At 38.7% G+C, this 15,764-nt stretch overlaps 1 protein-coding gene across 1 annotated transcript in view; it reads right to left on the bottom strand.

Moving 5' to 3' along the window:
• LOC126251387 (F-actin-uncapping protein LRRC16A) overlaps positions 1-15,764 on the bottom strand; it is a 598,780-nt gene that overhangs the window by 39,909 nt on the left and 543,107 nt on the right. Inside the window, exon 27 of the mRNA XM_049951780.1 lies at positions 15,561-15,691. Within this exon, the coding sequence (XP_049807737.1) occupies positions 15,561-15,691 (131 nt within the window). The remainder of the gene's footprint in view (positions 1-15,560; positions 15,692-15,764) is intronic.

Genomic DNA, 15,764 nt, shown 5'->3' with positions numbered 1-15,764 from the left:
AGATCACTGAAGGCAAGGACTGAAAAAAAGAGAAAGAAGATGAGAGGGTTATACCAGTTTCCCTATGGAAATCGGCAATACAAAGATGTCAAGTTGAATACAGCATAATTGCTTATCCATCTACTTTAAATATAAAATTGTTTTGATACTGTGTCACCCTATGCTAAGAAGGGAAGAGGTAGGTAGTTATACTACTTCAGTTTTTTTCAGTGGTTTGTGATTACTTTGGACAATCCAGAAATTTCCAAGATCAATAACACAAAAAATCAAAGCAGAAAAAGTGGGTAAACTGTGTTTTTAATCGAGATGTTCTACATACTGTCCTAATATTAACACACTGATTACACTGCATGTTTAATGACTGAAAGTGTATTTGACAACTACTTTTGTGAAGTTATCATTACCCCACTCCATCACATTTCCCTTAAGGACACTGCAAAATTTGCCTTTGTAACGAAATTTTGGGGGCGAGGAAATGACCTGGGGATATCTGTGGATGGCTATAGACTGTGGCAACAATGGGAATGATATGTGAATACAAGAAGCTGAGAAAGAGAGTTCTATCTTCTGTCACCTACCTATACTTGGTGCCCCTGTTGAGCTGGGAAACTCAGTGGAGGGTTGGTTAATCAATCCCAATGAGCAGACATAATATGGAGATCAGTGGAAGGTGCTGGGAAATGGCCACTGAAATTTTTCCTATAAGAACCCCTATGGATCTGCTCAGTTCTAAATTGTCCAGAACTTCAAATGCTGCTGTCAGATCTCCTGAAGGAGTCAGGACTGAGGGAAGCCATAGACCAACACTACAGATTGTTTGTGGACTACTTCAGAGGGGAAAACTTCCCATAGTAGAAACAGATGTGAGTGCTTACGACTGGATATCCTTGGGTTTGCTGAGACTCACTACAAAGGAAGTGGCAATTTCATGACCCAAGGAAGGAACAATGCATACTTTTCGGGGAGTAGCAACCAAAGTGAGCATGTTGTTGTGGTAGTCACTCCTAGGAATGTAAAGAATTGTGTTACAGATTACGAACCCATAACTGACAGGGTGACATCTGTCAAACTGATTGCATCTCTGTGTAAACTTAAAATCATTCAGATCAATTTCCATACTGCTGTAGAATCATATGACATGATAGAGGAGTGCTCCGAACAACTGGAAGATGTCCTGAGTAAGATACCCAATGAAGAGCTGCCAATAATTCAAGGAAACTTCAATGCCAAAACTGGAGATCCACCCATGACACAATCTGTGATTGGGCTTTATGGTCTACTAGGTGAGAGAAATGAATGATGCAAGTAGTTACTGGATTTCTGCATGTGTAATGACATGACCAACTGTAATACTATGTTTCAACCTCACCCAAGACAACAGAACATTTAGATATCACCTGGCGATATATTTACAAACCAGATTGACTTCATCTTTATATGAAAACAGTGGAAGACTTCAGTCTTAGACTGTAAGACCCTTTCCAGGAAGTGACTGTGCAAATGACCGCAGTCTGCTGTTCGTTAAAGTGCGGATTAAACTAAATCTACTGAGAAAAGTGGAGACAGATGACTAATATACACAAACAATGGAGCTCTTTGGGAATCTGGTGAGCTTCTAAGGCCACAACTCCACAACATCAGTCTCGATAAGAAGCAGCAGTGTCATTAACGTTGGATCAAAAGAGGGCGGTTATTTGCTTGTAACTTCTGACACCACAACAGTCACACAGTACAAAACATCCTTGGATATCACAGTCCACACTACTCATAATCAAGATGGATATAAGAATCTGTGCAAAATACGACAGAATTGTAGAAAGGACACAACACATTTCATTAAGAAAATCTGTAAGGAGATAGAACAGCATCATAATCACAATCAAGTATGTGATCTCTTCAAGAAGTCAATAGTGTGACCAGTTAATTTAATTCTTGTGCGCGGGTGGTAAAGACAAGAGTGGTAATTCAATTGGAGTTAATGAAGACTTTATTGTGAGGTGGAAACAGTACTGTGAAAAGTTGTACTCTGGAATTAATAACAGTATGGACAATCAAGCAGTTGAGCAAATTACACTGTAACCTACAATCTTTCATAGTGAAATACAGAACACAATTCAACATCTGAAGAATTATAAATCCTCTAGTATAGACAGTATATCTGGGGAGATGATCACAGACATGGGGCAGGAAGAGGTTTATGTGCGGCATTCATTGTGTATAAGAATATGAGAAACTGGGGAATGGCCATATGTTGTTGTTGTGGTCTTCAGTCCTGAGACTGGTTTGATGCAGCTCTCCATGCTACTCTATCCTGTGCAAGCTTCTTCATCTCTCAGTACCTACTGCAACCTACATCCTTCTGAATCTGCAGCCATAAGAATGGCTGAAGTCTCTCTTCATCCCCCAAACACAAGAAAGGGTCAGTCAGAAACTGCTCCAGCTACTGAACTACTGCTCTCATATCCCACACAAGTAAAATTTTGTTCTTCATCTTGAGCCTGTGTTCAGAGCTGTACATTCATCCTCCCACATCCATAGAACAAACAGGTTTTGTTGAAGTGAAAGGCACTTGTTAACAGATCTTCAACATACAAGAAATAACTGAGAAATCATAAGAGTTGTGTGTTCCTGTTTCATCTGCCTACTGGACTAAGGGATAGCTTTTGACTTTGTTGTCTGGAAAAAATTATTACTGGTGCCTGCAGGGTTGCTGTACCCCCAAACTTGATAGGACTGATCAAAATTCTATGCAGCAATCATCTCACTGCTGTGACAACAAGCACTGGCACACCTGATTTCTTCAGTGTGTCAAAAGGTTTTAGAAAGGGTTGTGTCCTCTTGATGGTTAGACTAAAGGCACTTCAGTTGGTGGAGGGATTATTAACAACCATGACACTGTGCACTCAATCAGCACTGAAGATAAACTTCTGAGCTACACACAAATGTAAAGAACAATGGTCTATCATGTGTGTTAGACATCAATCTCAGCAGGTCCAAACTCACGATAATTGATAGAGGTCCAAATATCAGGTCGATTAAAGGATCTAGAAATCGTGCATTCTTTCACCCATCTTGCGTCAGCCACATGCAACATGTGGAGCTGTGACGATGGGATAAGGCGACGGATCACAATAGGGCAACAGCTCATCAAGATCTGGCAGAAAAGAGCACTAAAGAACAGCACAAAGATCTGGCTTATTGAAACACTTACATTTTCTGACTTTCTTTACAGTTGCAAAATGTGGACTCTTAAGGCCAGAAAAAAGCAGTATACTGATGCATTTGAGTTCTGGTGCTGGTGTGCTGGTACATGATGCTGCACATGAAATGGACCAGCAGAAGAAAAACTAAGCAGCTCAATATCTCCAAGCATTGTTCCTTCTTGTGTCAACCAAAAAATTCTCCGGTTCTTTGACCGTATTGCAAGAAGAGGTGGAGAAAATCTAGAGAAAATAATCACGGGAGGGAAGACAGAGAGCAAGGGACTGAGAGGAAGAGCAGTGAACAGGTGGATACATGAAATCAAGGTCTACTGACTTCCTCTTCAATAAGCTCCTAGGAGGAACTGGTAACCATCCAGGATGGAAACACTTGGTTCATGATGCTCAGCAATGAGCACAACAGCTTGCAGTGATGATTAAATTTTGATAGCAACTGCAATTAAATAACTAATAATAATATTATAATAACATAAGCTATTAAATCCTATAAATACGGATTGTGTTGAAGCACTTTTTTGGCATTTTCACCAAAAATTACATTAAATTCCATCAGTATGAAAGGACATGGTGGAAGACATATTTTTCATACATAACTGGTTCAGGATAAAGTAGCAATAAGCAGTCATAGTAGTGCTTGAGGAATTAATTCATTATGGACAAGAAACATAATTCAAATTCCTTTTCGAACTATTCAGTTTTGTTCAGGATGGGAAAAAAAATTGTCATAAAATAAGGGAGGAGGCATACCTTAATTAAAATCTCAGATTGAAAGGTACTAGTTGCAAAAGTGGGAGGGGGTGGGATATGCTATGTCACTCAGATGCTAAGGTAGAGTGACACACATCTGTTGTGGGGAGCAAGTGAGACAAATATGAATGAAAAGCTGCCAAAGATGGTAGCAGATTAGGCATCTAACACAAGGGGTGACCGAAAGTAACCAAACTTTTTATACCTTATTTATTCATATTTTGAGCACAAACCTTTGACCCCTTCAAGTACTTTCCACTTGCACTATTACACACTTTCCTAATCTTTTATTCCATTTTTCAAAACATTGTTTAAATTCATATTTTGTGATGCTCGACAGTACCTACATCGTCTTTTTCTTCACCTCAGCAAAATGTTTTCCTTTCATGTCTCTTTTCATTCTAGAAAACAAAACAAAAAAAGTCGCATGGGACAATGTCAGGTGAGTATGGGGTGGGGGGTGGGTAAAGGATAGGGGTCATACCATTTTTGTTCAAGCACTGTCAGACAGACAGGGCTGTATGAGCAGGGGCACTGTAACGATGGAAAAACCAGTCACCTACCAGCCACAAATCAGGCCATTTCTGCTGCACACTATTGCACAACCTTTTCAAAACTCTCCAACAGAAAGCCCAATTAATTGTCTGACCCAACAGAACAAATTATGAATAGACGACTCTTCTCACAACGAAAAAAGAAATCAGCACTGTCTTAATGTTTGAATTCACCTGACTAGCTTTCTCAGGAAGACGTAAACTTGATGTCTTCTACTGGCTTGATTGTTGCTTTGATTGAGGATCGTGTTCCTTGATACAAGATATGGGAATGTTTGGAAGACTTAAAAGTGCCAAAGTACCTAATCGATAAAGTGAATATGCTATACCAAAAGTGTTACAGCTGTATCCAATCTGGCAATGGATGATAGAATAGTCTGAAACAAAGAGGGGTGTCCAATAAGGAAGTGCCCTATCACCAGTCCTGTCTGTAATAGTAATGGAAAAGATCATAAAACTTATCAAGAAAATAGACAGGGCATAATCCATATCACTTCTGGCAGGGGGGTACATTCATAGTCTCGTATACTATTCAATGTAGCATATGTTAAAATTCAGGAGTAAGTAAGAAACATGTATTTTTTTTTTTTTTTGTTTTCTCCAAAAAAAAATTCTGCCCCAAGATACAGGTCTCCAAGGCTTCCAAGAAATCTGAGATCATTCAGTGAGTTCTGTGTTCTCGAGGGGAATTTGCCAGTTGACACAGCTGTGGTGTGTTTTGTAAAAAGGACTGTTTGAAATGTCTTCTGGGGCCACAGGAGAGTGAAGTGTGCTGACTATTTGTATATTAAAAAAAGAGGGAAAGAAAGAAAAAAACCAGAACTTTGTTCAGGTTGGGAATAAGTGTTCTCATTTGAAGTCTCTGTTTCAAAGTGGAGATGTTTCCAGTGATGACTTTTTGTGTTCTAAATGTTTTGAAAGAATAACAACAATGATAGTATCTGAACAAGGTGAAGCCTCCCACGGTGCAGATAATGCAGATTTTGCATCAACAGAGGAAGAATTAAATACCCTGAATCAGTCAGTTACAGAGGTAGGTATTAGTCCTATTAAGAAACCGCGGTCAGTGAAGTCGAGTCATAAGTTCTATGCATCAAGAAAGCGCAGAGGAGTTACTAAAGCTACGGAGGAATACACTACAGCAAAACTGAGCACACTCTTCAAAGTAGAAATTCCATCTTCAGAAGAAAATGAACCAAAGCACTCTTGCAAGGAATTTTTCACAAATATCAATTCAGCTATTGAATATAATGCAACCTACAGTGAAAAGGTGCAAGTTTTAACTATTATTCCAGAGAATTTTTCAAATAAAACAAGTTTGAACCACATTCCATCAGTATCAAAGTACATGGTAGAGAAATCAAGAAATGCACAGAAGTTGTATAAATTGAAACCTTTAGGTCTTTGGACCTTTCACATACATTTTGGAACCATTTAAAATGCTTGAAATCTGAGTCTCTTCCTCATCTTTCAAAACTAAAATTATAAAACCTGTTCAACCTGAAAGTGGAAGCTCTCCTTTTCAGGGAATGTAGAACTATATTAATTAACTAATTAAAAGAAAAAAAATCAAAATTTTATTTATTGGCATTTTGAAAAAAAAAATCCATTAATTAAAAAAAAATTTCTGACAGGTAAATCCAAAAGGAGGATTTCTTTGTAATCATAAAGGAATGTTCCAGAGATACAGCATTTTAAAAATTTTCAAAATTTGCATCTTTAAAATGGTATGTGCAGTGTCATCTTTGGTGGGCTGTATCTCAGAACAGAAATTTTGTTGAAGAACACGGAAAAATATGTGTTCCTTACTTAGTCCTTCATTTTAACATGTGCTAAATTCAACAACGTCCAAGACTATGAAGGTAAGATTTTTTTCCAGTTTTTCCTTGAAATGGACTATGCCACACCGAATCAAATGCCCTGGTTTTTGCTGATGATTTGATAGTATGAGGAGAGACAGAAGCTGAAGCACAGAAGAAACTTAATGATTGGAACAACATATTCAAAAATTTTGGACTAAAAATAAGTAAAACAAAGACAGTAGAAATGGCCATCAACAGGCAAGGAATAACCTCAAATATAGTTCTGTAACGAGTCAAAGGAGAATCTGTGTCAAGTACTTAGGTAGAATGATTGTGAAAGACAACACCATTAAGCAGGAAATACTCAGCAGGACACAGAAAACATCCAATTTTTACAGTCAAATCAGAAATCCTCTCTGGGATGATAAAATGCCATGAAAAGCAGAAGTACCATACCTATTTCGTACCAGTCCTAACATATGGTTTAGAAATGTGTACCCTACTAAACAATGACCTCAGCGGAACTCGGGCAACAGAAATCAGATTCATTAGAACTATGAATCAAACACTAGAAAGGACAAAATCAGGAATAAGGTGAACAGAAAAGTGGCTGGTATTGAATTTCCTGTTACCAGTGTCATAAAGAAATGCAGGCTTCAGTGGTATGGGCACATAATGAGAATGAACAGCCAAAGAGCTGCCAAAAGGTATTTCAATCTGAGCGTAGTAGGAAGAAGACCATGGGAAAGGCCAAGAAAATGCTGGGTAGAGACTGTAAGATCAGATGTGGAAGGAGAAAGGACACAAATAGGATTCTGTCATGGAACAGAAAACGTGTGGATACAGAAGGAGATGGCGAGTGCTTGTACTCCACACTCAGGAAACTGGAGTTAGAAAATAATAATAATAATAATGATGATGATGATGATGATGATGATTATTATTATTGAGGATTGTAGGTACAGCACCAAGTTTTGACACCTGCAATAACTTTTAAAAATATGTTTGCACAAATTTGGGGCCCTTCTTTCAAAGTACAGCATGCCTTCTTGCAGCTTTGCTTTCGTACAGCAGTCAGCAATTGTGGCACGAATTCAGCAGCCACCCTTTTCGTTTCCAAATCTTCTCTCTCAGTCTGCTGTACTGAACTCCAAGTCACTCTCAACACCTCCACAATTTCTTCAATGGTCCATTACCAATCTTTGTTGATGAGTGCATAAATGCATTTTGACATGTTCAGGCCATGGAAGGAAGACCAGAAAAAAGTTTGTGATCAAATGATAAACCAGTGTGGCTGATTACCCTCGATTCTGGAGATGGGAACTTCCTCTCCACCATACCTCCCTCTCATCCTACCAACCTCTTGTACTCAATGTCATTTAGCTTCTACCTGCCCCCTCCCCTCCACCCATTTCTTACATTTTGGTTATCACAATCTAGTTACTAACTAATTAACTTTTATTTTTCTCTTCATCTCTCTGCCTCTCTATCTTAGTGGGCTGCACTAGTTCTGGAAGCTGTTTCTTCTAAAAGTAAGTACAAACCAACCTTTCTCTGTCTCTTTTTGTAATTTTTACATCCTTCCAAAATGAATGTTCTATGTTACGTAAAAAATTTAATGAACCAGGCATTTGTCTTGGGTTTCTTCCACATTTAAGGTGTTCTTCATTAATCAGTGAGTTTAACTGCTGAACCATCACTAACTGTAATTTGATTTAAAGAAATAAGTGTTATCATATGCTATCTGAATCATGTTACTGCAAGCATTCACTGACAGAAAACACTATTTCTGGAATTTTTGGCCCTTCTGTAATCACTGTACAATGATATTAAGAGTGAAGACAATCAATCACTGATGAAAGGATTCTCTATTCTTTCAAAGTTCACAACTGTTAAACTTTTAATCTAATACAACATTTTCAAACAGTTATTGGCCTTCTTTCAATCATTCGTAAAACACTTTTGAATGTAATGAATATGACATGACAATTGAAAGTATGTGTCAGATCAGGATTCTAACATGAACAGTCACCTAAACTCCATACCTATCTGAACACGCATCACCTCCAATACATGACTCAAGCTCACTGATCTATCCACCAGTGACTTCCTAGCATTACTACCAGGAGATCTCCTGAGGACAATGTGGGAGTACCAGCACTGATAGAAAAGAATCCACAGGGGATGGAGACTGAACCTGTCACAAAGGATGTATACAAATTCACACTGACACCATTCCTCATCACTAAATATTCATCAGTTTCATTCCCATCAGTTTGTTCATTTCCTTTCAGTGCGATTAATTCATTGCACTTCTGAATGTGATGAAAACCTATCAGTGTTGCCCATTTTTAAAAAATAGTACTCGTGTCAAGCAAAATAGTGTTTCATCACTGGTAACTGTCCAGTCACTTTTTATTTACACACTTATTTTATTCTGCCTTACTTTTTCATTCCTGGAAAATTTATCTTGAAGTTTTTCAGCCTAATATTGGGCCACGTCCAGTGCTACTTTCTTGTCAAACCACAAATAGTCATGGGCGCATCTTATGGTGCAGTTCGGATATTGTAGATGATGTCCAATGCCCCCCTCCCTCCAGTCAACCCCAGTCACATTTGTTGACTGGTTCGTCTTTAAGGTCCCATTTAATTGGATTTGTTTTGACTGGTGCTAGACACATTCTCATGTGATTCGGCATTCTCCAAATTGTCCAACTTGATGTATTTGAACTGGGCATTTCTTGTTAGGCAGGGTAGTACTTCAGGGGCTCATTTAGCTCAGTATTAAGGAATCACTCATGGGAATAAGTCTGCCAGATCCACTTGATAGGGGGTGGAACTCATCTAAAAACTGTTTCAGCTTTTTGTGTATGCACATGGGCAATTCTTTGGGATTCAGGATCTGACGATCTGGTCGTTTTACACACAGTGGCCTCCCAACTGGTGTGGGTTTCACATGTACTGTTGTTAGCCTGCAAATGTCATTTAGGTTTGTACTGACTTTTTTTGCCATGTGTGGATCTGGACCATATGAGGCACGCATACTCCACCTTGGAAAAGCAAAGTTGTTCTTAATACACACTTAATATTTACATAACAAATCCTCATAAGACCACTGGATGCACTGTCACATACAAACGTTTCATGACGAATATCGTCCCATGTTTTTTTGGATGTTTCACAGATTGCGCAACTGTTGTGCTAAAAAAGCAATAAGTACTGGGAATTTCCAGATAGACATGTAATTTCCTCATAATCAAAAACAGTTTACCAGTTATTATTCTACTGTCTGTATACTCGCTAAGAACTGTGTTTATCATCACTTTCAATGTTTCTTACAGCAATCTATAACAAATGCATTGATGCACATCTAAGACATAACAGAAGAAGCAACTAGAAGAGTTTACAAAATATGCTCAAATGCACACTAATTTGCTGCAAATATATTTATACAAACCTACAAAATATGCTCAAATCCACACGAATTTACTGTAAATACATTTATACAAACCAACTGCTGTCATATCTGACCACATTACTAGCTTTAGTGCACATTCATTACTTGTCCTGCAGCTGTTATGTGCAATTTCATCTGTACAGAGCACTAAATTCAGTAGGGAAAGTGAGTTAATGTACATTTCACAAATACACTTAGTCGCTGCTCCTGTGACATGTTCCAAAGAATTCATTGTTCATTTCTTTAGAAAACATTTAATTTGCTGACACACAGTTTTGGTAAACTGTCGTACACCAGATAGAATACTTGGTGAAAAATTCAGTGCTGCTGACACATGCACATAAAAGTGACAAAATTATCCCAGCTTTTGAAACTTTTAGTTCCTTCGTCAGGAACGAGTGGGGGATAGACTGAGAAAGGTTAAAAAGGAATGGCACCTATGACTACTCCCCCCCCCCCCCTTTCACCACCATCTTTGTCTCTCATTCTAGTGCCTCAGTGGCAACCCCCCCCCCCCCCCCCCGGCAACCTCCCTCTCTCACTTTCCTCCCCAAGGACAGTTCTCAGTTCTGAAAGCCAGGTTAATGTCATCGCACTTAATAACTGTAAGTTTTATTTGGCAACAAGATAACCATACACATTTTTTAATAAATGATTTTAATATTAAGCAGGAAGAATGAGTAGATGATGGGTACCGTAACAAAAAGTAGGGGCAGAGGCCTTGGCTTATGCTTGAGCGAACATGATGATGATGATGATGATAGAAAGCACTTCCTAATGTTCTACAAAATTATATTTATTTGCTCATGAACAGGCTGTCAGCTTCTTACGTCATTTTCATGTGATAACCAAATGTCACAAATGAGAATAAATGATGCGTGACTTACACAGATATTATTTACACACAAAATGCAATACTGATAACATATACAGTTTGGACAAAGAAAAGTATAAGATTTTTCATTTTAAAAGGGGAACAAACTTTTTATTTGGAGATAGATCTAAAAATTTGTTAAAAATAGCGGAATTTCCAATTTCAATCTGTTTCCTGTAACTAAAACTTCATTTAATGAAGGCGGGGAAAAAAAACTGCATTTGAACACTGTTATGGAAAGAACACATTGCTGCTCACTGTAAAGATCGCATTTTGAGAAGCAGACAGGCATGACAAAAAGACTCATTACATATGAGTTTTCAGCCCATGCCTTCTTCAGAAAAAAAAACACACACACACATTCACACAAGCAATCGTGCCTCACGCTCATATGTCTTCTATCTTCACCCTTTCCAACCAGAATTATTCTGGTCAGAGTGATCGGAGATACCGTTCATGTGTGTATCAGGTGCTCTTGCTTGTGTGAAGGTGTTTGTGTTTTCCTTTTCTGAAGGAGGCTTGGACCAAAAGCTCATATGTAACAGTCTTTTTGCGATGCCAGTCTGTGACTCAACGCGTCATCTTTAACTGTGAGTAGCAATCTAGCCTTTTTAAAATATTGTTTGTATTCCAACCTGGACATCTCATCGTTGGGAATTGTGTTTGGCCATTTAATACTAAGCTGACATTCTGTGTCATGTGTTTGTCAGTTCCCAGCATTTACAATAAGGTAATCTCTGTTTTTCTGTAAAGAACACTTTCCTCTGAAGAATGTAAAAGTTCACATTTTACACCATATGAGGGGTTTTCCATTCAAGGATGACCAGCAAAGGTCAAATCTTTCTTTGTTAATCTGCAAAATTATTAAAAGGATGGATTTATATCAACTAAAATAGCATGACATGTCCTGCACCAGCAGTTATGCAAACATTGTTCGACCTTTTAGATTGGCATGACTACCACCAAGTTATCACTTAGGATGAATGGGCATAGGCAGAGGATGTATAGAGGTAAGATGCAATATCCTGTTGCAGAGAATGCTACTCAGTGCCATCTGGATTCTTATCCCAGACACCAGTACCCCAGAACTCTGCAGGTGAGAACTGGCATTACAACATTCCTTGGTTCTTGCCACTTGCCTGGCCTTAATTTACGCAAATTTCTTTGATCTTAGCATTTCTCCTCGGCAACGATTCCTGTTTGTTTTCTGTATCTTTTATTTTGTGACCTTTATCCCGTCCACCCACATCTATGCACTTAGCTATCTGTTCTTATCTATCACCCCTCTTCCTTCCCCTTCAACCCTTCTTAGAGAAGGAGCAGCCACTAGCTCTGAAAACTTGCAAATTTAAATACCTTTATATCTGTGTTCTCTTGCTGCTGCTTCTTCTTATTTGTGAGTAGATTTTTTATCTGTCCAGTTACGAAAGAGATAGATTATTTAACTGGATAGATAAAAAATCTACTCACCAAGTGGCGGCAGAACACACACATAAAAGACTGTCGTGACTAGCAAGCTTTCGGAGCCAGTGGCTCCTTCTTCAGTTGGAACGGTTGAAGGGGAAGAAAGAAGGGTGAAGGAAAAGGACTGGAGAGGTCTAGGAAAAGGGGTAGATTTTGGGAAAGCCATCCAGAACCACAGGTCAAGGGAGACTTACCATACGGGATGAGAAGGGAAGACTCGGTACAGCGTGACACGTGCCTTACCTGCATTGTTGGCTGTCAAACACAACCATCCATTGTATAGGTGGCAAAATATAGGTTTCACTAACTCATAATTCAGCATTCTCGATAGCACAATTAAGCATGTGAGTGCCGTAATTTGCCTTACTGACAGTAAGCCACTATTAACAGGGGCCAAGCTCTGTTTCAGAAAAGTTAATTGATCACCATCGCTGATGACAGCAAAAGTCAGATAATTTAAACGCTTCCTTAAGGAACACCATTCTCCATTCAGAAGTAACATCCTGAGTCAATCACATAAATGTTATTTACACAGGAAAGATTGTACTAGACCAGGGCTTCACAACATACGTGCTCGCGGAGCAAGCTGTGAGCAGCAAGGTGCGAGCACGGAGCAGCGCGAGCACGCTACCCCCACTACCGGACCAGAGCGGAGAGTGGGGAGAGTCACGTGGGGCACACAACAGCTGCCGCCAGTCAATGTAAATCCGCAGCCACCCGCAGGGATATCACTCACAAATTATTACTGCGACAAATGAAACAAATAAAGGAGAATGTACACATGCCACATAATTTTATTAGCTTAGTGTATGCCTCTACATTCGCATTAATTTGTGAACTGTTACACAATAAAAGGTGTCACTGAAGTGTGGGATTCTCGGTTATCTTGTACTTTTTGCCCTTTACAATTGCGTCTATGTTCGGAGTAATTGTTCTTGCGCATTTTAGGCGCAGCGTGCAGTTTAAATTTCGATCAGACAACGTGTTTCTCAGGCGCGTCTTGTTACATTTCATTGCAGAGAACAGTTGTTCACAAACATACGTGGAACCGAACATTGATATTATTGTAGCCACCAGTTTGTGCAAACGAGGAAATCTATCCTGAGGGAAGTGTCTGTAGAATTCCAAAATGTTTTTCTCGTTCCGAAATTTGTCTCTGTATTCTCTGTCACACTGCAGGTCAATAATTTCTTGCTGCAGCTCAGGACGAATCTCTTAAATATTCACTGAATATGGAGAGAACAGATCAAAATCACTGTCTAGTGCTGTCAGATCTTGAAAGCGCTGATCAACTAAACTATGTGAATAACGTTCACAGTCTTTGTGAAAATCTTGCATGGATGATAATTTAGGAAAATGAGCTAGGTTTCCTGTTTCCAGCTGACTCACCCAAAGTGTCAATTTCATTTTAAAATCTCGTATTCGATCTATAAAATGAGTAATTAGCAGATCTTTACCTTGTAGTAAAATGTTCAAAGCATTCAGATGGCTAGTTAAATCTGCTAAGAACGCGAGATCACATTCAAACGTGCGCGCGCATTTCCCCTCCCTCCCCTCCCTCCTTACTCCGCGACCTTGCACCTGCTCGCGAGCACGTGCGTGAGCAGACGCGAGTACTCGCGCTCAAAACCGGCCAGTTGTTAAGCCCTGTACTAGGCTAAGAAGGAAGCTTCCAAATGGTACCACAAGTTCTCTTGTTGTCATAGAAAATATATGTAATGTGCTACTCATGCAATATAACTCCTGCACTGACACCTACAGCAGGGTAATTTAATGAAGTATGAGAAGTGCCTCCTGAACTCATCACTTGTATAGGAAACTTTCTGGCTGCTATAAGTAATACAAGTTGTTATTAATAGGTCATTCCTAAGTTATTCATGCCATTGACTATTATCTAGCCAAAAGGAATTTTTGTTTATTCAATGAGAAAAAGTAATTTCATATTTTACTGATTTTGGAAATAAAAGGGAAAATATCAGTGAAAATAAAACCGTAGTGCTTGGTTTTGATATACCATATCAAGTATGGTGTGGAATATTTCACACAGTTCAAAAAGTTATACAATGTTGTTATTTGCATGACAAACTTGTAGTACTGAAAGAATACAGTCTTCAATGGACATCTGGCTCTTGGACATCAGCAAAACTAGCTAAATAATTCTGAATACAAAATGACACATCTTCAGTCATCATTCATGTAGGTCATTTCTGCTGGTTAAGAGAGGAAAGCACACAGTAACACATGATTAAGGTGATCAATCTATATTCTTCCAGGATATTATAGCAAACAATGTGTGAATGCTGCATTATCTGCCTTTATGATCACTTTATAAGGCAAAGTTATTTCCTACTAACACTTGCTGTGAAAGTTGCAAGATTGAAGTTGATGGAGAGAGCCAGAAGGCATATTGTGCGTATTTACATTTCCAAGGAGCAGAAAAGACCAAGCCTATTCCATAATATGGTCCCACAGGATGCAACAACAAAAATTTCATGCAATGACAGATACATCAAGACACTAGCTTATGTGGTGTACAGAATGTAACTTTTAATTAACTGTATCAATAATGGAGAGGAAACTTAATAACTTCCAACACTACAGCCAATACTATGCTGTGACTGATAATTACAATCTTTACTTTCATGTTTAACAGTATTAAATTTTGTGATTTCAACTACAAAACACCAAGTGTGAAGTCAACTCACAAACAGGAAATAAACAAGCAGTGCAGACACATAGAGAACTACATACAACGAACAGGGATCTACGAATTTTTGATCATGCAGACTAACGAATAAAATTAACCAAATCCAAAAGGTTATTAGAAAGTGGAGCAACAAGTGAAGGTAGGAAGGTCAGAGCAGCCAATGCTGAAGTCCTTATGAGAAAAGAATCGCCTCAAACTGGACTAAGATGATGATTGGCCGTGTTTAAGGAATCGTCCTAGCATTAGCCTTGAGTGACTTAGAGAAATGACTGTGTCTAAATCAAGATTGTGGGACAGGAATGTTTACTTCTTTAATGTGGTTTCAGTGTCTTAACTACTGTGCCATATCCTTCATTGGACCGACATGAGTGTAACTATCATAGTATGTTGGAGGTTGGGTGCATCTGTACACTAACGCAGTAAAACTGTTTCACAACTAATGTAAGGAAAATAAATGAACAGTTATAGTCATAAACACAAAATAAGAATTATACACTAAAAAGGAAACAAGTACATACAGCAGAACTTTGAGGAAACAGAATAAAAGCAATTGCCCCAAAAGAACAAATACAGATACTCATTGAAATCATTAATAATTATTGTACAACTTCAAAGAACATCTTTATCAAATGTTGTTGCTTTAAAAAGCCTGTGCATTCTGAATCAAAATAAACATTATCATGATGCAAGATGGCCCTCAGTACAAAATGACATGCTTGGCTACAGGTACAAACCTGCTTGCTAGATGTTCTTTTCCTGACTTCAGGTCCTGTGCCAGCTCTAGATCTATAGGGTCCACCAATCCCGGAGCGACTCTCCAGCCCATCTTGTACACTGCCATCACTTTCCTCCCTTACACACTGTCCTAATGAGATACAAAGAAGAAGGTTCTAACACTGTCATAACTAACACAATTATTTTATACACAAAGGCACAAC

This window comes from Schistocerca nitens, chromosome 4 (assembly GCF_023898315.1).
Source record: "Schistocerca nitens isolate TAMUIC-IGC-003100 chromosome 4, iqSchNite1.1, whole genome shotgun sequence".
NCBI lineage: Eukaryota > Metazoa > Arthropoda > Insecta > Orthoptera > Acrididae > Schistocerca > Schistocerca nitens.
Note: the sequence above shows the minus strand (reverse complement) of the source record. Positions and strands in the feature narration are given on the sequence as shown.